The following is a 22,618-nucleotide window of genomic DNA, read 5'->3' as shown; positions in this document are numbered from 1 at the left end:
TAAAAAATAAAATTTAAAATTTTTGGAAAAAAAGAACAATAAAATTTTTATTTTTATTTTTATATTTTTCAAAATTAAATATTTTATTTTATTATATAATTTTAAAAATATAAGATTACAATTCTTAATGAATGAAATTATTTGATATGTTTGTCACGCATATATTTTAAACATAATATTTGAATAAGTGATGTGATTTATTTTGATCAAATGACATGTTTTGATTGGATTTTTGATGTCATAAAATTTTTTTAACGATGTTAAAGGTTAGAATAATTTAATAAATATTGCAACTTTATATTTGATTAAACTTTTTTTATATACAAGTACTATACTAGACATTTTTTTAATACTAAAATTAAAGCGATCTTTTTAAAATTAAAATTTTTGAAATTTTAAACTTTGGTCAAACACAATTTGATCTAATTTTTTCATGCTTAGGAGGGATTAAAACTGAGAAAAAAAGAAAAAAGATTTAGGCCTTGCCATACATAACAAATCATCTTGTGTAAGCCTGAATAAAGCATTAAGAGAATTACGCAAATTCATCAAGTCAAAAAACTACTATTATGTGCCACACTTCTCCATATTTGTAGACAACCTGACAATGCCGATCTCTAGCCAATAGCTACAAATAAACAACTCCCTATAGAGAAAATTTTTCATTCGAAATAATAAGATTCAGGATATAAAACACGTACATATATACTTAGACACAAAAATTACGAGTATGAACAATCTTCTAGATCAACACGAACTAATACTAGAAGGGACATAATCCATAAATGGCGCTTAGGGGTTGAATTGTCGGATGCTTTCTATAATTACTTATAGACTTGTGCACTTACTAGGTGATGGTTAATCCACTTCATATATGGATAGATATCACCTCAATGGGATGTATATTAAGCTATATATAGCTAGCTTTGAGAGTATGAGTTGAAATTTGAATGGGAAGATCAAATTTTGTGGCAAACAACCAGCTAGAAATTCGTATTTTCAACGAACCACGAACATGTATGCTTGCTCATATTCAAAGTCTTTTTATGCTTTTGTTTGGTATAATTGTTTGAGATAGTGAATTAATTATTAAAATTTTATTTCTTTTAATAACAAATTGTGAAAAAAATCAGTTAATATATAAATATATGATAATATGAAAAATAATAATTATACATACATATATAAAATTGAAAAACACTGTTTAAAAAAAAAAAAAAGAAGAACGCATGTGGATCGATGCATTTCAAATTCACCGTTCTATAAATCAAAATATTTCAAATTTACTACTCGTATTGTATGTGTGTTTGTGTGCACGAATATTTTCAAAGAGCCACAATTAAACACACGCTTCCTGAAATATTCAAAGCCTTTTTATGCTATCTTTTTGTTTGGAGACAAGTGTTCGAGAGAGTGATCAATTATAATTTGCAATTGATTTCTTTTAATTACAAATTGGGGGGAAAAGTCTAGTTTTTACAGAAAAAATATAGTTTATATAATAATAAAATAATAATAATAATAAATTTGAAAAGCAAACGAGAATTGATGTCAACCATTCTTAAAAAAATTAAAATTCACTACTAGTACTAGACAATAAAAAATCATATAAATTAATATATATTTATGAGTATTGCCAGACACAATTCTTATACTAAATATTTAAAATTTTACGTCCCTAGCTGGTCTCAAATTTTCAAAATTCCAAAACATAATATTAAGATTTAATTAATCTTACCAATTAAAGAAAGATTTAATTAATTAATTAATTATGAAACTTTTTTATTTTGATACAAAGTCATGAATTTGTATTGTTTTTACTCATGATCATGAGTACATAATTCAATTCATGATAACTACACTTCTTGTAAGTTAGAAAAAAAAAAAAAAAAAAAGCTGTAAAATCAAGCTTCCGCAATAACCAAAAGACTTGGCAAAAAACTATTACCAATAGAGAATATGGCGAAAAAAGCCTATTTACCAATGAAGGGAGAAATGAAAGATAACAATAATTTTCTTGTACTTAATTAGAATAACAAGTAATTTCAAATTTGATCACCCAAAATTAATCCTTTCACTTCCTTAATTAAGTTGATATATATCGATTGTAATCTCTCTATATTTTAAAAATTTCCAAAGTTTTTACAAAGAAATTCATTGCATTTGTAAAACCAAACTGTATAGTTAGGGTTTTGTCTGCTGTTTATGCTATCTCCACTATAAGAAACTCCATTTTTGCTAGCAAAATCACAACTCATGTAATAAAGTATAAACAAGCAGCTAGTGTGCGGCTTGCTTTGGTCTTTTATTCCATATGTATAGTTCATAACTAAACACACTTCTTTTAAACTGATTTTCTTATGGGAAACTTAACATGTTTAATAGGCATATATATATATATATATATATATATATATATGCATATGCTTTGGGTTATTCTAACATGTTAAGTTCCACTTTTATTCTCAGGGCACACCATATTTAGTAAAGCTTCTTCTTTCCATCTGGTTCTGATCATTCAAAACCAAGCTGAAAAGCGATAGCTTAGTTTCAAGGCTTGCGATGGGCAAGCGGAGGAGAAGGAGCGTAAATATTCTTTGTGCTATTAATGTAATGGTGGACTTGAGAACTGTTCAAGTCCTCTTCCTGGGAATCGACAAGGCCTACATCCTTGTTTGTAGTTGCATCTTTAGCTCCAACATCGGCCTTTCGACCCAGCTGAGTACTTGCCTGACCACTTAAGATAAGCTTACTCTCCTCCTCCAGGGTAAGCCGTTTTCCATCTGCTTCCAAAGTTGCCAAAAGAAAGGCCACAGCAAAAACGATCATTGCTAAGTTCTTCATGATCGGAAAACTCTAAGCCTGAAATGAAAAAACAATTATAATTTCATATAGACAAGCCAGATATTCAAATTATATATATAATTAAAATTAAAAAGAAAATAAAACTAGGATTATGGGAAATATACCACTTTCAACTTCGAGGAAATATTGTGTGATGAATGGAGAAACAAGAGAGCCTAGTTTGTTTTATAGCCCTAGCTGGTTCCCTGTTTAGGGTTTACAATGTGATAGATTTTTTAGCACCCAAGAAATCGGAGGGTAAGGTGGGGGTATCACATTCTTGCAAAACCATTGGCCTTGGCTATGGCCAATGAAATTATAGCTAATTTTAGTAAATTGTACTATAATAATTTAAGGCATAATTTGGACAATTATTATATATATATATATATATATATCAGTGACAAAAATATATTATTCTACCACTCTGTATATAAACATAAGAGTTAGGGATTCACGTATATTAGTGTAATTTTTAAATTTTTTAGGATCTTTGGATCAAATTACTAAATTTAAAAATATTATTTTGATTCAAATAAATTATAGAATTTAATTTTGATCCAAAAGTTAAAAAAAGTGTAAAAATTACTTTAGTGTAATTAAATCTCTCCCGTAAAGATAATACCATTCTAGAGTTGAGTACATATATAAGTCCACTTGTGAAATTAATTTAATTAAGATTTCATTTGTGGGTGCATATATAGGATAATATTCCTAATTGACAAATTTGGTATCGTTCGATATTCAATTTTTTTAAGTAATTAATGAATTATGATTCCATTCTAGGGTTCAAAATTAGGTGATTCATCTGCACATAAAAAAAAAAAAAAAGAGTTTCATTAAATTTTCCACATGATCTTGATGGAGTTGTCCTAATAATTGATTGATGATGCCAATTATTTAAGCAAGATCTCAAAAGTACGTACTTGTTAAAATTCTATATAATTATAGAAATGATCAGATTATTTCGATTAGAATTCTTAATTTTGATGAAATTCTTAACTATAAACCATGGAATGAAAATCAAAACTAGGAAGTTGATAGAAAATACATATTTAAAAATAGAAAAAAATTAATATGTTATTTGAGATTTGTAAATATAATAGAATGTAGAGTTTTTAACTAGCGCTTAATAAAATTGTTATTAATTATTATACTTGGTCTATTGGTTTTACAGAGTAAGTAGTCCTAACCCTAGTCAAATATCGATTTTTTTCTTTGTTTTTTGGATTAATTTAATGGTTATTTTTATGAATTAAATTAGTCATGGTCATTAATGATTCTATGTCATTCCACTAAAATAAAATACAAAAGTAATTATTAACAATCTTGATTGTAATCTTGGCATATGATATGCCTCCAAGTGAGCATCTATACATATATTAGCATTTCTTTCCACTTAGTTCATATTAATGGAATAACTAACTCTTGAGAAATTAAGATTTTCCATCTTAACGCAAGTAGATGGACAATTGAACACACATAAAAAATATAATTGTAAATCTCTATATCAACATGAAGTATTGAGAGGATCATCCATGTATATAATAAAAACATTTATTTGATATATCAAAAAAATGATGTAAAGTCAAATCCCCTCAACTTTTAACCATTAGAAGGATATATAACTCAAATCATCTCAATTTTTTAAGTTAATATCTCAATCTATATATTTCTAAATTCTCTTGCTACTTACAAAGAAATTGATACTCAACTTCCAATGCATATCTATAAGTCATACTGCACCTTTTTTATTTTATGAAATTGCATTTATATATATATATACATATATATATGCATCGATAAAAATTACACGATAAATTTATGACATTGTATCATACTTTTTTTTCATTCACGAAATTTAAAATTCACCTTTTAGATCTAAAATTTTTAAAGTATTTCAAATTCATCCATTTTCATCCATCATCCATTAAAGTATGAAAAAAATTTATCAGTTTAACGTCATGCGAATGTTTACAAATATGGCAAAAAAGTGGGCTTGTTTTATATTTAGGTCGTGGACGTCCCCTTGACACTAATGTTGTATATTCATTTGACAATATTGATTAATGGAATAAATGTATTTGGAACATTATTTTTAAAAAATCGTGAATCTAAAAATTTAATTTTAAAAGTTGAAATAAAAATGAAGTATTGTACAAAGGTCATAAATGAATGGTTTTACTCTTAAACTTTTTATATGTATCAAGAAGAAGGAATCAGTAAACAAATCAAATCAATAACCAACAAATCAACATATAATTTAATAAAATCCACATTTGATAGGACTTGAACTTAGGACTTAAAAGAACTAAGGCTTTGTCTGTTTTTTCTCTTGGTTAAAAAAAATTAGGTTTGTCTACTAAAAACTCCATGCACGGTTAACTTGATCTTGCATTAATGCAAGCTAGGAAGTAGTAAAACACACACAGGACTTGATAATTAGCAACAAAGCCAGATTTTCATCAGACACAAACAGTACTTCATAAAAGCTTAACTTGCTTTGACGACCTCCATTAAAACGGATTATAATTTTCTATTATAGGAAACTTGATAAATATGTGCCATATGCATATCTATATATGCTTAATTGGCTTATTCTAACATGTTAATTATTCTATTTTAATTCTCAGGGCACACCACATTAATTTACAAAAGCTGCAACAGTTTCTCTAAGCTTCAAACTTCCGATTTATGGTGGTTTTTTTGGGCTTAGGCATAAGGGTTGTCGCGAGTTATGTAGACATGGTGGTTTTCGTCGCTCGAATCAGTATTACGTTCGTAATGTCCGTACATCGCGTTGCTGTCACCTTCCTCAGAAGCAACAACAAGGCCTGCAGCTGGATCTAATCTAGCAAGCTCCAACGTCTCCTTTTTGACCCAGACTGCCGGTCGTCGCCGGCTAATCGTCACTTAATTAAGAGCTTAGGTTCCAGCCTGGTGAATCTTTGTCCATCAGCTTCTAGAGTTGCTAGCTAAAAGCAACACCTGGGCAAAAAAAGATCATTATACTGAGTTGATCATGACCAAAAGTTGCTAATTGAGCCCTGAAGTTGAAACAATTAATTTCAATATAGACGTTATCATTCTAATTTTCTAGAACAAATTAGTATAACTAGCTAACTGTAGCTAGGGTTAATGAAATTTCTCATGCCAAAAAAAGAAAAAAAGAAAAGAGAAACTGAAACTAGGGTTAATGGAATTACCACATTCAATTCAACTATGAGAAAGTTAATATTCGGTGTGTGTGAAGGGAAGAACCCTAGAGCTTAGGGTTTTATAGCCATTAGCCACAGCTTGGTGGCCTTTGAAGGTTAATCGTGATAGAATTTTGAGCACTAAGTTAGAGGGTGAGGTGGGGGTATCACAATGTTTCAAAACCATTGGCTCGGGGCTATCGCCACCCATAAAAGTAATTATCTTTAATGTTAATAATTAAGGTTTTTTTTTTTTTTTGGGAAAAAGAAATCGTGAATTGTGTTGCCATTAATAAAGGGTACTTCATCATTGGGTGATTCTTCATTTGTATAAAATTGAATATATTTTAAAGTAATTGGTTTAATTGATTAAGTTTATATTTTTCGATAAAAAAATTTTGAATTCAAATTTTGTTGGTGGTTATTTGTTGGGATCATCTCGAATGCATGATTTATAATCAACTGTCTTAAATTATCAGATACAATACATCTTACTATGATTTAGAAGATTAAATAATTTATTTATCTCTATTTTTTTTAAAAAAAATATTTTGACTTTGTCATGATTACTTATGCTATAAAACTAATGTCTACTAATGATATATTTTTATCGGTCATTTGAGAGAACAAAGGCGTCTTCGACAAATATGGATTAATCAATTGATAAGTGTAATACTTGCCATCCAATACTTTTCTTTCTTTTAGGAGAGAAGGTATCTATACTTCAAATCTCTTAAGTTTCCACATATGTACAAATATATACAGCGTGTATACAAATATGTTGAGTTAGTTCTCCATATTTTCATGGTGAAAATTTTAGATTTCACAAGTAAAATTAAGATATATATATTTTTTTATTTCAAAATGTAACTAAGCTTAGTTTTTAGGATTTAATTCACATATATCATAAATTGGATATTAAACTTTTCAAGAAAAATGAAGAAATAAATAAATAAATAAAAGAATTAGTAAATATTTTAGTGTTTTGGGTTTGGGAATATAAAGCAGGCTTTTTCAGCCCGACTCATTTCACGAAAGTTAAACGTTCATTATGCTTAACAAATAACAACTGATTTAAGGGCCTAAATATACGTAATTATCTTTCTTGATTACCCACTTTAGTCCACTATGAATAGGCCCAGCCCTATTGGCAGAATATATTTTTTCAATTTTTGGTAAAATTGAAATTAAAAAATCCTCCCGCCAAATACACAGAAATAGAGCGAAACTCGAAAAATGAAAGAAAAAGAAAATCAAACTCCGCGAAAAGATCACCCGCGATCTTCAGATCTCGCCAATCGCCGATCAAAGGATTCTCCGGCGAAGAAAATTTCAAAGAAGGCCAGTGATGCTAATAACTAATAACTTCTCATTTTCTTCTCATTTTTTCCTTTGCATTGCGAGCTCACGCTTTCTCGTTGTTTTCGTTTTTGCTTTCATTGCAGATTGCTCAGAAGAGTTTAAGCGAAGCCTTCTTTTTACCAAGTGAAGATGTTTTGCCTGAAATTTCGGAAGAGTCTATTGATTTCTCTTCGATTTCTGCCATTTCAGATGCCAATTACAACGGTGAAACCGCAGAGGTACGACTCGTTTGCATAGGCTTTTTTTTTTTTTAATTCATAATTGTCCGTGATTTTGAGTAAGAATTTAATTCTTGGAGGCTAATTAACTGAATATTGTTCAATTAATTCTTAATCTGAATTGGTGAATTAACTTAATCTCTATTATTACCTTAAACGATTTCTATTATTGCAGTTCCAATCATGTTTTATGCTAGTTTTATTTCTTTTTTATTCAACCGTTCATAAATGCGGTAAAATAAATTTCGATGTATCTTGATTTTTGTGTAAAATAGTTGCTTATGTATGAATCATACATAATTTTTTTTTAAAAAAATTATTCAATTATTATTTATTTATTTCGAGTTTTCTACAAAAAAAAAAAAAAAATTGATGAAAATATTTTCAAAAAATGTGGTTAGGTAAAGACATAATTCATGGCTTCGGTTTTTGAATGCTTTGCGTCTGTTTCAGAGCTTTATTATGGCTTCGTACCCTTCACTTTTAACTTCACCAGAGGTCTTCGCACCATCTGAACTCATTCCTTGTTCAAAGATAAGCACTGCAAACAGAGATGAAGAAATTGGCTTCTTAAAGACTGGTTCAGCGGAAGTAGAGATTATGGTGAATCTTCTAAAACAAACTCGACTACAAGCATTGAATTCTGTTGACATGGACAACAAATCCAAGAAGCTTCTAGATGCATTGATTGACTTCATTATTAATGAGTTCTACTCCCTGCCTCAAGAGGGAGATAAGCTACCTCAACGTGTTAATAGAAATGCTTATGTCGAATTTCTCTGCTTCTTGCTTTGGGTTGTTGCACTGTTGCTGTTTTCCTTCTATTTGTTCTATCATTCAAGAGTCGATTGCTCTTTCACTAGACCGCCGCCAACTTGAAGGTACTTTTTTATTGTTCGATGTTAGTAGGATTTTTTTTTATATCCTCTTTGTCATGGAGATTCAAGTTCTTGAAGATATGATGCGCTTTTTGTGTGTTGCAATTTATGCTTACATCAAAGTGTATAGTCTTGCTCTGATCGTTGCATTATTTCAAATTAATATGACTGATATTGCACATAGATAGCAGTAAAATCTATTAGTTGACAAAGGATAATTGGTTTAATGACTTTTCTATTGACATCCTTGATTGTTTCTAACCTCTCTAAACTGCCTACTTCTAGCTAGTAACAAATTTATTCAAGAGCCCTCGTTCTGAAAAATTCCTGTACCATGCACTACTGATCATGCACATTTAGGATGCCCATTTCAACTTTTATTTTTTTTTTAAATTTTCCTTATTAAGCTTAGTTGGTAACATTCTAAAGCTTCAATTAGTAACAACTACGGCAGAGTCTGGTTGCAAGGACATTGATGTCTACCCACATTTGTTTGTCCTTAACTGATAATTTGATGACACTACTCTGGTCAATAATTGAATTTTGTTTATTGTACGGTAACAGCTTTATGGCCCTGATGCTATACAATTAAAGCATGTATATTCTTCTGGATGATAAATGTCTTCAAAGAATTTATAAACAATAAAGTTTATACATAAAATACTACATGAATTTAAAGCTATACAGTTGGCTTGTGCCCTGGTGCAGCTGCTTTAAAAGATTATCATATTGCGCATTGTTTTTAAATCTTTGGTACACCCAGGTTTATTTCTTGCAACTAGATCCAGATATTTGACCTCTTGATGTAACATGTCTGTGGCTGTATTATGTATTATCAGGTAATCGGTCAAATGCGCATGAGTTAGTTAAGATTGTGGTGGAGTGCAACATTAGACAACTTCAAGGTGACTTTTAGAATGCACAATCACAAGCATTGACAACATTTATATTTATTTTATCAACTATTTTTATCCTTTAAGTAAATAAAATAGTTCCATGTTATGATAAAAGGACTGTGAATGAGGAATGATAGACTCTTTTAGAGGAGGTAGTTAAAGAATTGTGAGAAGGGATGGGAAGATTTTGAGATGGTGACACCAAATACAATCTTATAGGCTCTTTCTTTGAAAGTGGTTTCATGAGCGGACAAGCGAGTGTCTATTTGACAGTTAGATAAATCATTAATAGGTCAAAAAAACGAAGCCTGACAGTAACTAGTAACAAGCAAATTGGACAAAATAAAACTGATGAGGACTTCACTTAATTACGCATGCCAAGTAGGAGATTTTTTCGTACCGATGTGTGGCTGAGGAGGCAGATTTAGCTGGATTAAAGTAAATGGTTGGCTGTAATCCACAAAACTTTGGTTTGTTTATGAAATGAGAGAATGACTAATACCCACTTAAAAAATAAATGAGAACGCTAAACTTTTAGGCCTGGCTGTACATAAAGAGCTGAGATTCGGTGTAATCCACAAAGATCTGCAACTTGTTAAGTAATTAAAACTTTTTTTTTCTTTCAAGGAGAGAGAGATAGCTTGTTGTATTTTGAACAACGTTTAGTATAATTAAAAGAAAATTTGAGTTATCAATGAGGGTTTGCGACTTAATCATCGGATGTTCCCTTTGCATCAATAAGTGTCTTTTTGCTAATATTTGGATCAGTCATGAAGCAAGAGCATTTGAGCATTTAAGGCATTTAAATTGACTCACTTTGTTTTTACTTATGATTCTGCAATTTGTTCCCTAAGACGGTGACGCCGCACAGATAGAATGATTCACAATTCCCACTAGTTGAATTTTAGTCCATTTTAGCATATCTTAATCCTCTATATCTCAGTTAGGCTAATAATTAAACAAGTCCTCTTATGAGTACTGTCTTCTGTCCTCTTGCTCAAACTGAAAGTTTTGGTCATGTCCTTATTATCTTTTTCGTTTGGTTACAATGTTCTTATATTTTATCTTTCATAACATAGTTAAAACTGTAGTTGCTGGTTAAAACTGTAGTTGCTGGTTAAAACTGTAGTTGCTGATCAGCTGAACAGAGAATGTTATGTACCGGATGTTCATGTTTTTTGGAATCATTATAGAAATTAGCTACTAGAAACATAGGCTAACAAATTCCTGCACACATATGGATTACCTTGCAGTCACTTTGGACTTGGTTAAATTAGGGTTGTACTGAATCTTAGCCATCTTCATAGTGTTGATGTTGATGCAGCATCCTTGCCTTGACCTTTTACCCATAGGTCATCACCAAACGAATATGGCTTAGAGAAGAAATAAAAATTGGCCATAATTGCAACATTAAAAAATTTTGCATCATTTCATGATTGATATTTGGAGAGCTTGCTGCAACCACGTAATCATTCTATCCTTCTTGAAGCGTTGTATTGCTACGATGTCATCTTGCCAGCGAAGTTATACCTGTAAAGCACATTATAGAAGCTGCCGTTTTCATTCCATTATTTTTGGGGTTATACTTAGTATGGGGCCATATTTACTCTCTTTGTTTCTTTTCTTTGCGTCGACTTTTGTTAAATATATGTTACTAAGGAAATCTGCTTAAAAATTTATGATAGTTATGTGTGTTATGCTGTTGAATTTCACTCAATGAAAATTTGTCTGTTGTTGATTGTTCTGTCATACGATGAACTGATTCTGGTTTAAGCAGTGATTCATGTGAAATTCAGATTGGGATCGGGTTGCAAATTAATAAAGAACTAAATAGTTTCCATATTCATGCAGGTTTGATCTGAAGTGGTCTTCTTCCTCGCATTTTTCACATATTTGGTGAACTCTCTCCTCTTTAACTCGTACACATTCTTGGACTGAACTTTACTCTTCACATTCTCCTAAAGTCGGTATAACTTTTGAATTTTCATCATACTAATCTTTGCAATAATTAGAGTTCACTCCCTTTTCGTGGTTGAATCCAAAGCTAGTTTAAACAATCTCGAATCACTCTCACCTGGCGAGTACCTCACTTTTTCTGGTGCTGTGTAATGCTTTCCCCCGTTTTTGTGCCCCCTTGCTTTATTATGTCTCACACAAGGGAGGCAATCTCTCTGGGACATCATAATGTGAATTAGATTTATTAGATTAAATTCATTTTAAGATTTCCTCGTTATAACGTCCCTAGAATTCATTGGCATACACATGGTACAATGATTTTTGGTGAGAATTAGGATTAGGTTCATGATTATATTAGAATTGGGGTTTATTCCTTTGATTATCCCTAGGTTTAAGTAAAAAATTGTTTTTCATGAATCTGAACGTGGGCTGATTTCTTCATTACTAAAATGGGTTTTTAGTACTTAACACGGATTAAATCGTAGAATAATTATATATTTTACTTGTTTGGATTCAATTTTTGTAAGTAGTATTTGAAATTAAAATTTTGAATGTATCATTTTGATGTTAGAGAGTATGTATTTAAGATTGTTAGAAAAAAGAGATTAGGTATAGGTAGAAACTAAGACAACTTTGATTGTATTAAAAAAAAAAATTCATTAACAATTTACATCAAATCAATTACACCATTAAAATAGAGATTACATTATTTATTAATTTAAAATTATTACTTGGTTTAGGATAAAATTAGGTGGCCCATTTTCTTGAAAACATCATGTATATGGTTTTGACATCTTTACGTTACTGTTACTTGTTTTCTATTGTAAATCTTTGTTGAACTTTTTTGATTGCGACTAGCTTGGTAAAATGTAAATTTTTCATCGGTTGAAAATTTCATGTAAATAAAACAAGAAGAGCATGATTAAACACAACAAGATTTTCCCTTTGATTAATATTGATATAATACTTTTAAAAACTTCAAATTTTATTTTAAAATGCAATGATTAAAACTATAAATTTTTATTTTATTATAATTAGAACTTTATCGATATAAAATATTTAAATTTTTTAAATTTTTTAATTGAACAATTTAATTTATAAAAAATGTTTATTTAAATTCATTTGGATATGTTTAATGACAAATATGTAAAAAAATAAATTTTAAAAATTTTATTAATTGGATATTATTCATTTAATTTTAAATTTTAATGAATATAATTATAATAAAATAAAATTGGAAAATTTATTTATATTTTAAATAAAATTCTAAATTTTATTTAAGTATTAAGCCACTAATATTTGGGTATGTGAAAAACCGCTTGGTTAATGGGGCTTTGTTGTCATTAATGATAAGATTAGCGAGTATTTTTAAAATAAATATCTTCGGCATTTTAAGGAAAAATGGAAATCCAATGACAAAAAACGTGGAGGATAAACTGTTCACACCTCAAAAAGACGAAAAATTACAAAACTTCCCCTGTCAACAAATACCAAACAAAACTGAAGATAGAAAAACCGCCAGGGGGATAACACATTGCGCATTCGTTTTTCCTTGTTTATTATTAATTTTCTTTCGGGGATCATCACCTCTAAATAATTATTGCGCGGAACGAAAACAAAATTTTTTAATGAGACCGGGTCTCCCCCAGTCATTTACTGGAAGCCAACATCACAAATCCATCCAATCACTCCTTAACACGTCACCACCCGCTCTTTTATTTTATTTTTATTTTAATATTTTGTCATCATGGGACACTGAAATTGTGTCGAATTGCTTCAATTTGAGGTAAATTTCGACCAATAATCAGGTTTTTTTTTTTTACTTCTCTTTTTTGGCTCCAAAGAAGAGTTTAATTGAAACAAAAAAAAATTATATCAGCTTTTGTTTTATTTTTATTTTGAGAAAGTTCAATGAAATTGGTAAAAAAAACTTTAGAATTTATAAGTTGTTTGATTGTAGAAAGTGCTTGACTTAACGAAAATTCTTGCATAAATCATATGCAAGCGTCTGTTTACGTTAGTTATCGTTAACGGCTTTTATAGATTCATATAGAATTACATTTCAGTTCTCAAACCCCAACTAATTACTTTTCATATATGCAAAATTTGTAAGCAAAATATCCTGTAGGAGTCTAGGAGGTAGTTGTATTTACTTTTTTTTTTTTTTTTACATTCATTTTATTTCTTTAAGAAAAATGTTAGTGTCATTAAGGTGATATTTAAAGAACAAAAGTTTATAATTAATATATTATTTTTTAACTTTGATAAAAATAATATATTAAATGCAAAACTTTTTCTAAAATAATATTGTAATTATCTTTAATCAATGCTTGTATGTATTTGTTAATGGGTTTCTTTCTTTAAATATTGGAATTAAAGTTTGCATTCATTGCTCAGTTTGGTGTGTAGCTTTTTATTTTTTCACAAGGAGGGAAAAAACAGTTGAATGGTGTCATGTAGTTTAAGCAAAATTGTAATTACAATTAGATATATATATATATATATATAATAGTTAGTAACAACATCTCAAACATTATTAGAATTCGGCACTCATAATTTGATTAAAAAGAAAAAAATGTTATGTTTTAAAAGAGAATATTAGTTTTATATTTATTATAAAAATATTTATTTTTTAATAAATTAAGTGTTATTTAATTTGTGATATCAAATTCAGTTAGCAACATTGTTAATAGTATTACTACGAACCAAGTTTAACATATTTAAACAGTTATATCAAGCCTCATTTAGCAACCTTTCCTCATCTTTAATTAGTGAAGACACAAGAATAAATCTGCTCCTCTAATTTAACTATAATTATGATTATAATTGTTTTTAACTGTTTGATCTAGTGATTAAAATAAACTTTTAAAAAATTATTAAAATCGAGATTCAAACCTCAATATTTTTTCTCCTCTTTAGTGTAGGGCTTTATCCCTCGTCGAATGACAAAAAAAAATTATGATTATAATTATTATATACATAACAAAGCTTTAGATAATTCATTTTAAGAAAATGGATTCTATAAAGGAGGGTGGTTTCGTTATCCAAAATGCATGTATCAAGCTGGCTATATTAACGGATCGAACCGAACCCAAAACAAGGTGAGACCCCCGTCAGCAGACCCAGACCGCTCAATCGGACCGAGTGTCACCATTCACAACACCAAAGGTCGCACCCAAACCACCCCCACTCCCAGAAAAGCAATAAATAAGAGTAAAGCCAGCAATTGACGTATGCTCTCTTCTCATTTCATTCCTTTGTAACCTGTCTCCCTCGCTTCCCTTAATTTCTCTCTCTTTCCTCTCTCTAAAACAACAAACAATCGACACCTCATCAACTCCGTTCCGTTCATCCCCCTTCCCTCCGTTCTTCTTTCTCTGTTATTCTTTCGGTCTTTTCTCTGAGTTCATCAAATCGGTAATAAATTCTTTTCTTTTTGTGGAATTTTTATTTGAATCTTTTTATCTAAAATTCTGAATCTAAATCCCTTTATTTGTTTTTTTTTTAAGACAGTTTTCTATCATAATTCACCGAATCGCACGGTGAAAAACGAGAGAGAGAGAGAGAGAGAGAGAGAGAGAGAGAGAATATTAGCGGATTTGATCCGGTGAGATGGCATCCGTGATAACGAATCCAGTGACGAACACAAACTATGATCGGAGCAAAAGGAAAAAGAAGAAGAAACAAATGGTCAAAGAGAATCAGCAGAGCCAGAACCAGAACCACGCAAGATGGAAATCAGAGGCGCAGCAGCAAATCTATTCTTCAAAGCTTATTCAAGCTTTGAGTCAGGTCAGTCTCAACAGTCCTCCTCCGGCTCCACGCGGTGGCCGAGCTGTCCGTGAAGCTGCTGATAGAGCCTTGGCCGTAGCGGCTAAAGGGAGAACCCGGTGGAGCCGGGCCATTTTGACGAGCCGGCTTAAGCTAAAATTTCGGAAGCAGAAGAGACAGAGGGGATCCGCCGCTGTGGTGGCTGCCGTCACCCGGAGTCGCCGCTCGAAGAAACCGAGAGTTAGCGTTTTGAAATTGAAAGCAAAAAGTTTATCAACTGTTCAAAGAAAAGTCAAGGTTCTTGGCCGGTTGGTTCCCGGTTGCCGAAAGCAACCATTACCGGTTGTTCTTGAAGAAGCAACTGATTACATAGCTGCGCTTGAGATGCAGGTTCGAGCCATGAGCGCTCTCGCCGAGCTAATGTCTGGCTCCGGAGCCACCAGCTCTAGCTCAGCTCCTCCGCCTCAGTCGCCGCCGCCGACAAGCCATTGACACTTTTTTATTTACTTAAATTGCCAATTGCCATCATATGCTTTTTCTTTTTTCTCATTTCTTTTATTTTAAATTTTTATTCTCTCTCTCTCTTTCTCTCTCTTAGGTAATCATCTCCCCTGTTAAATACGTGTCCTCTTTCTTCTCCTTCTCAAGTAATTTTCATTATATTATCATTTTATTCGATCCCTTCAGAAAAACCAAAAAGAAAATCCAGAATTTTCGCCTTATGGACACTACTATTGTAAATGCTTGATTTTGTAGATTTATTATTACTCAGTGATTTCTGGCTTAAAATCGAAAAATTAAAGGTTTATTTGTTTATGTATTTATTTTGGAGACGGGTCCAAACCAGGGTATGCGACAAACGTACTTAATGCACGATGGGCTAAAGCTATTAGCTAAAAATATAGCTACTATATCTTGGGATCATATCCGAGGTGTGGTGTTTTCACTTCAACTATGAATGTTGATATATCATGATATGACCTCTTTGATTGCTAGATTTCAGTGAAACTTCGATGAAAAGCTAAAAATGTATTTTTTTTTTATAAATTTATTTTGTACAACCGGGTAAACAAAAGTTTTGGGTGTTGGGGTTATTGAAATGTGAATGAATATCCATGGGAATCCAAGTGCAGAGACCAAAAGTCGGGTGATAGCGCCAAAATATTGATGAGAAATGTGGCAGGTGTCCATGTGGAGTGCCGAAATTGGGCACATGTGAGGGAAGGTGAGCCAGAGGCTGGCCAAGCGTTTTTCTGAAATGGTGGAGTGTTGTGATTGTGAGGGCGTGAGCTGTGACCACTTGTCCAGAGACAAACGTCGCCCTGTCAACCCTGCTGGGTTCGGTTCAGTCTGAGACAGTCGGACTAATGGGGGCTGCCACCTGTTCCCCGTATCAATCCCATAAAGCACACACGAGTGACCCAGGGGAAGAGAGAGGAGATCTTTAGGTAGTGTTTGATCCTAGAAAATAGAACTTTTTATTTTTAATTTTTTAAAAAATAAAAAAATGAATAAAAATATATTTGATAATTAAAAATTAAAATTAAAATAAATTAAAATATGAAAATAAGAAAAAATATATTATTTTTTTTATGTTTTACAAGTTATCATATTTAAACTTTTTAATGTCATTAATTAATAAATATATATATTATATTTATAATTAAATATCATTAAATATTTTATTTATTTCTTTATTTTTGTATTTAAAAAAATTTTTCATTTATTAAATACCTTTTTTAGAAATAAAAAATAAAAATAAAAACAAAAATATTTTCTCAAACCAAAAGAGAGGCTTGATTTCTTTTAAGTCATTTCACTTTTGAGAGAGCACATGCTTGGCATTCATTTTGGTCAGGGCAGGCATTCAAACAACAGATCACACTTGCACCCATGTGCCTTATTTAACCCACTTTCTTTTTCTCCTTTTCTATATTTCACCTTCCACATTCCAAACTCCATTCCCTTTTCATTTTTTCTCTAACGCCAATTGTTGCATTTATATTTATCTCATACTAATTTATCTATCAAGCTATCATTCTAGGGGGCCAATGCCAGATTAAAGTTTTAAATTGATAAACAATTGATAATTTTATCTATACCATTTAATCCAGTTCTCTGCTCTTTTTAGGTATAAAGGATTCTTAAACTTTTATCTTGTACATCTCCGGTTTAAAAAAAAATTATTTATGTGACATTTTAACGAATTAATGAAAAATTATTATTATTTTTTAACTCAATAAATTTAAAGAAAAACACAATCTCTTTCTTTATTAAATTTTAAATTCAAATAAAGTAGAAGACCATCCCTAATTACCATGTTTAAAAAGGTAGTTTCTTGTAAACCCAATGAGTTTGAATGCGGAGTGAGGAGGGCGGTGGGAGCGGTGTTTCGAGTTTTATCCATGCATAAGCTGGACTACACATAGGACATTTTGAGGGTTTTTTTTTTTTTTTTTTGAATAATAAGAGGGAGTTAGAGTTACCGAGGAATTAACAAAGGAAAAAAAAAAAAAAGGAGGCACTTTTCAGCTGTCAACATCGGCCATTAGTGATTCTGATTGGATGTCAAAATTAAAGCTTTTACCAATAGTTTTCAAAGCAATTACGTAGCGTCTCAAGCATTTTGCTTTTTTTTTTTTTTTTTTCTGTTGTTGTTGAAATTCGTGTCACCTTATTCTTAACACACATGTAGCAATCATACCCTGTGATAAAACAAAAAATAATTCGAAAAAATGAAGCAAAATGGAATTTTGCAGAACCCATTATGCATGAAAGGAACTTCGACTTGGAATTTATAAGGAATTAGAGGTGGCCAGGCCGGCTTCTTATCATTTCTTTTTTCTGATAGATATATATTTCGTAAGAATCTTGACTTCTTAAAGATTAACTGATAGACGAGTTTAACGTTGGATAGAGAATTATTAAGTTTGAATGTAACACCATGTTTCCCACTCTAAAAAAGGAAAAAAAAAAAGGTCGATTGATCTTGGATCCTATTGATGATGGTCCTGCGAAACTGAATTATTGAGCATTGTGTCAATTATATATATGGTGTTTATCATCATAATTCCCATGGAAAACCATAACCACCAGACTCTTCTAAAAACATTTTTTTATGCTTAAATCAGGAGCCTAATTGTATGTTTGTAAAAATTATATCATTGACCAAATATAAGTTTCTAATTAAAGTTTAAATATTAATTAAAATATTTCTCTAGGGCTAAAGTTTTGAAATTAATGGTTAATAGGGTTCATATTTGAATGGCAATTTTGAATTATTTGTTTAGGTGTTTCTTAGTATTTCATTGTATTAGAAAAATGGCAAGAAGCAAAGATATTTGGTGGTGGTTCAATTTTAATTCCTATTAGTGGTTTTTCTCTTTCATTTCCCTTTTAATTAATTAATCTTGAATTTATAACACAAATCTTAAATAAAATAATTTCTTATATGATTTAGATTTGATCGATATCCAAAGCACACCCACTTACACAAGTGGTTGAGAGCTAAGTGTGAATGTTAATCAAATTCCAATTTTCAGCAACAAACTAATTCCTTTGATTGAAAAGCTAGAAAGGTACCATCCTCCACCTGACCAAACCTCTCATTATCAATCTATCTTATTAAGTTACATGACATTTTTATTTTTTTAAAAAATATTCATCACCAATAATTGATATTCTGATTAATCTACTTCTCTAAAGACAAAACATAATAAGGATTAAAAAGATTACACGTTTAATATTCAATTAAGTCGAGAATTAATTAGGAATTAATTGAGTATTAGTTCAAATGATATACATATTAGTTTGACTTGTAAAAATTGTGAGTTCAAGCAGACTTAACGTGTAATGTCCTTTTTTAATGAGTTAAATAGATAAAAATTTGGATATTAAAAAAAAAAATGAAGAAATAACATAATACGACAACAGGCATTTTGGATAAAGTTCCAAATAATTATGAGTTGGCTCAAATTAACTCTATGAAATGAAATCTATCATTGAAAATTATGAAGATGTCGGCTCAATATATTCTTACAGGATTGAATGGTTAGTGCTAAGCATGTGGTGAGCAAAGTTGGTTAATATCACACAACAGTTGCTGCAACTTAACATCAGCAACTTCCCCAAGTGTTATTGCTTTATTAACGCATCTTTTCTTTTTTCTAATGAGAGAATAAAAATGAAGACTTAACTTTCATAAAAATGTTTTAGGGCAGCTGTTGTTCTCTTAATAATGAACAGCATCATTTACTCAAAGTGGGATTTTGCCCTTTCTTTAACATCAAGAGATAGGGTTGGGACTTGGGATAGATCTTTGTCCCTTGAAACTTAAAAAAAAAATTGGGTTCCTCTCTCTTTTTCATATTCTTTAATTAATTTCGATTTCTTATATAAAATTGCTTTTTAAAAGTATGTAAAAGGACATTATTCTAGTGGTTAATTAATGTTTAAGATTCTATTTAATTTAGAGATAAAATTTAGAAAATAAGAGAGAATTATCTTTATTTCATTGTGTGCCTTGATATCATATATGTATAAAAAATATAACTATTTAAAAGAATCCCAACGCAAGCATTCAACATCAAGCTTTTTCGGTGTAATTTGTTTGATTTGTTTTGCTATAAAAATAGTGAGAAAGCATATGCATGTGCTTACAGCTTAAAAGCTAAGCAAAACAATCAATACAATAGCTATTGAAAGGTGAAAAGTGAAAAGAGATAGACCACATGGGATGGGAGCATTGAATCTCCTTCTTTGTATTGAAACTAGAGATTTCTTCTCTTAAATATAGGATTGAAACCAAGGTTACCGAAACTAATCAAAATCAACAAAAATAATTGATATTATGTGGTATCAAATTCAGTACAAAAAATATCTTTAAGTATATCGTATTGTATTTTGGTATAATTGGATCATACTGATTGATACAATAAATACCGAAATGAAATTAATAATTATGATTGAAACTTTAGAGAAAATTAATTTTACATGCATATATAGGCAATAACAAGTAACCTTCAAAATTATTAGAAAATAAATTAAGTCGAAAGGTTATTTCAAGGCAAGCAAAGTCATAGGGCAGGGGATCATCCAAAATGTCAAATGAATAAGCCAAGACTTAATGAGTTTGGTATACATAAAAACAAGCTTTTTTATAGTTATTTTGACATATATATATATATAGCTAGCTAGGATTCTTTTCTTTGTTTTTTTCCTCTCTGATTACTCTTTTTTCTCTTCACTTCAATGTGAAAAGTAGATAAAAGATTGTTCAAAGTCATGTGGTAAAGATTCTATAACAACATAAGAAAAAAAAATCATTAGTTACATGTGACATGTCAAGGCTTAACCCAACACAATAGATATTACTACACTCCTTTTTATTTGCCATGTAAGCAACCAACCCCTCCCCACCTACCTTTCTTTTCTATGCTTTTTTTTTATTAAAAACAAAAAAAAAAAAAAAAACAAAGAAAAGAAGGACATGTGTGAAAAAAATTTGCATGATTTACCTAAAGTATTCTAAACCCACATGGAGGCGTCATGCCTTGTCCATTAAACTCCAAGAAAACAAAAGCAAAGGAAAGAGAAATTAAAAAAAAAAAAAAAAAAAGAGAGAGAGAGAGAAAAAATTTAAAAAACAAAGATATTGTTTGGAAGGGCACTTGCATTTTCTCACCACTCACCACTCACCACTACTAGCAGTGACTGTGATTTTGAGGGTTCTTTTTTCCTAATAATTAATCCCCCAACCCTACTGACTTATATTTTGTATTTTCGTCCTCTTCCCTAGCACTGTTGGAGGTAACATTCGTTGGCCATCGAAATCTCTCCTACATTGTTTTTGTAAGGATCCCGTTGTCCATTTGATTTGACTGTATTTTTCATTTAAATCTCTCTCTCTATGTATAAACTTTATCGTAAGTTGTCAATCAAGGTTAGATATTGTTGGAGCATTTTAAAAGTAAAATTTTTAATGCATGAAGAATGCATTTTTTAAATCGTTTAGAAAAGATTAAATTTAAGTAAAATTTAAAGATACTTTCAATCGTGTTAAAGAAAAAACTTATTATATAAGGTGAAGGGAACATAGTTTAATGGATAATAATCTATTAAATCAAGGTATACTAGTTAATCACATTAAAATAAAACCCATGTGAGGATATTAAAAACCAAACAAATTCTAATTTTTCTCCAATTATTGTTATAGGAAGTGGAGAAATTGACAAGTTATGGCTTAGGGTAGGTAAATAATTGACCAAAATAATTGACATGTTACGTGATCTGCATAAAATATTTGCCCTACTTGTTCATTTTCCTTAACTGTGATTTAAATTAAATAGGTGAGTTTCCAGCCATGCAGATGCAGTACATGTAGCTTTAATATGTCAAACTTAGCTAGCCTAACTAGCTAGACAATCTCTTTGTTTCACTTGATAATTCCCAGATTTTCTCCACCTCAATTTTGTTCAATTAACATTTATAATGGATCCATTCAAGTTATATAATATATATGTCAGCTTCTGGGCCATATAAATATTGTGTACCTTATCCTTGGGCATAATTTTAACTATTGAAATCTAGATTCTAGAATGTATACATACGTGCTCTTATTCACTAGAAATAACCTTAATTAATCTATTTTTCTAATAGAAAGACCCATTTTTTCTGTCACTTCCATCATTCTTTTCCCCGAAGAGAAAAACAATAGAAATGTACCTTCAAATTACAAAGAAGAAATGAATTTTAAAGCAAGGAAGATATGTACCCATTTTTAGTTTTGTCACCACAAAAACTATGAAAAAGTTTGATATAACACCCTGTATCGAGCAGATTCTAGGGTTTGACATGAGATTTCATTTGGGTTCATGATATGGCAGCTGATGATGAGCCATAAATGCACATATATATGACTTTAAAAATGAAAACAAAGAAATATGATTAGGTTAAACTAATGTGTCTAAATGGGGGGCCAATTAAGCTTTGGGGGGGTCCTTAGACAAATACTGGATTGGGGTCAACTTTTTGCCAAGCCAATTGCCCCACCCTCCCTCCATGAGAGGATTGAAAATTCTTTTCAAAGCTTTTCCAATTTCAAAAACATGGAACACTGCTGTAATTAGAGGGAAAACTATTTTAGACTTTTTAATGTGCAATGAACTGGCCATGTTAATGTCTCTGACTCTCTTTTAAAGAAGTTGTCGTTTTCGTTTTTCAAAGAGGGAGGGGGGGCCTTCTATTTGGATTACTGACTAGAAAAAAAAGGAATTGAAGAAAGAGAAAAAAAAGAGTGATGCAAAATTAATGCATCAACTATTTTGAGGGGACCAAAACCCAATAAATAAAATAAAATAAAATAAGAAAATTCCTCTATAATTATTTTGCTAATTCAGAGCCAACATATGACAGCACATGCGGACTACTAGGGAACAAAGAAATCTGTGATAATTTGTGTTGTGGGTGAGAATTGTGAGGAATTCTATGCATTCAAG

At 30.6% G+C, this 22,618-nt stretch overlaps 2 protein-coding genes and 1 long non-coding RNA gene across 4 annotated transcripts; 2 read left to right on the top strand and 1 right to left on the bottom strand.

The window, feature by feature from the left end:
- Positions 1-2,397: 2,397 nt before the first annotated feature.
- LOC149514178 (uncharacterized) lies at positions 2,398-3,003 on the bottom strand. The gene is made up of 2 exons (XR_016328464.1): positions 2,970-3,003; positions 2,398-2,862 (listed from the first exon to the last, which is right to left on the bottom strand). It is a non-coding gene; the product is annotated as an uncharacterized LOC149514178 (long non-coding RNA).
- Positions 3,004-7,277: 4,274 nt separating this feature from the next.
- LOC149514177 (uncharacterized) lies at positions 7,278-11,774 on the top strand. The gene is made up of 4 exons (XM_089744982.1): positions 7,278-7,382; positions 7,487-7,621; positions 8,075-8,502; positions 11,247-11,774. The coding sequence occupies exons 1-3, from the start codon at positions 7,278-7,280 to the stop codon at positions 8,498-8,500; spliced, it is 666 nt and encodes a 221-aa protein (XP_089601108.1). The 3' UTR covers positions 8,501-8,502; positions 11,247-11,774.
- Positions 11,775-14,404: 2,630 nt separating this feature from the next.
- LOC111298599 (transcription factor bHLH148-like) lies at positions 14,405-15,850 on the top strand. 2 transcript variants are annotated; one of them, XM_022893326.2, is made up of 2 exons: positions 14,405-14,768; positions 14,865-15,850. In XM_022893326.2, the coding sequence occupies exon 2, from the start codon at positions 14,964-14,966 to the stop codon at positions 15,612-15,614; it is 651 nt and encodes a 216-aa protein (XP_022749061.2). In that variant the 5' UTR covers positions 14,405-14,768; positions 14,865-14,963; the 3' UTR covers positions 15,615-15,850. The 2 variants fall into 2 exon arrangements, with proteins under 2 accessions (XP_022749061.2, XP_022749062.2); XM_022893327.2 differs by having other exon boundaries at positions 14,587-14,768; positions 14,861-15,800.
- Positions 15,851-22,618: the final 6,768 nt, after the last annotated feature.

Source organism: Durio zibethinus, chromosome 16, assembly GCF_047325235.1.
Source record: "Durio zibethinus cultivar Kanyao isolate XHJ-2024 chromosome 16, ASM4732523v1, whole genome shotgun sequence".
Lineage (NCBI taxonomy): Eukaryota > Viridiplantae > Streptophyta > Magnoliopsida > Malvales > Malvaceae > Durio > Durio zibethinus.
This window is presented reverse-complemented; position numbering and strand designations above follow the sequence as displayed.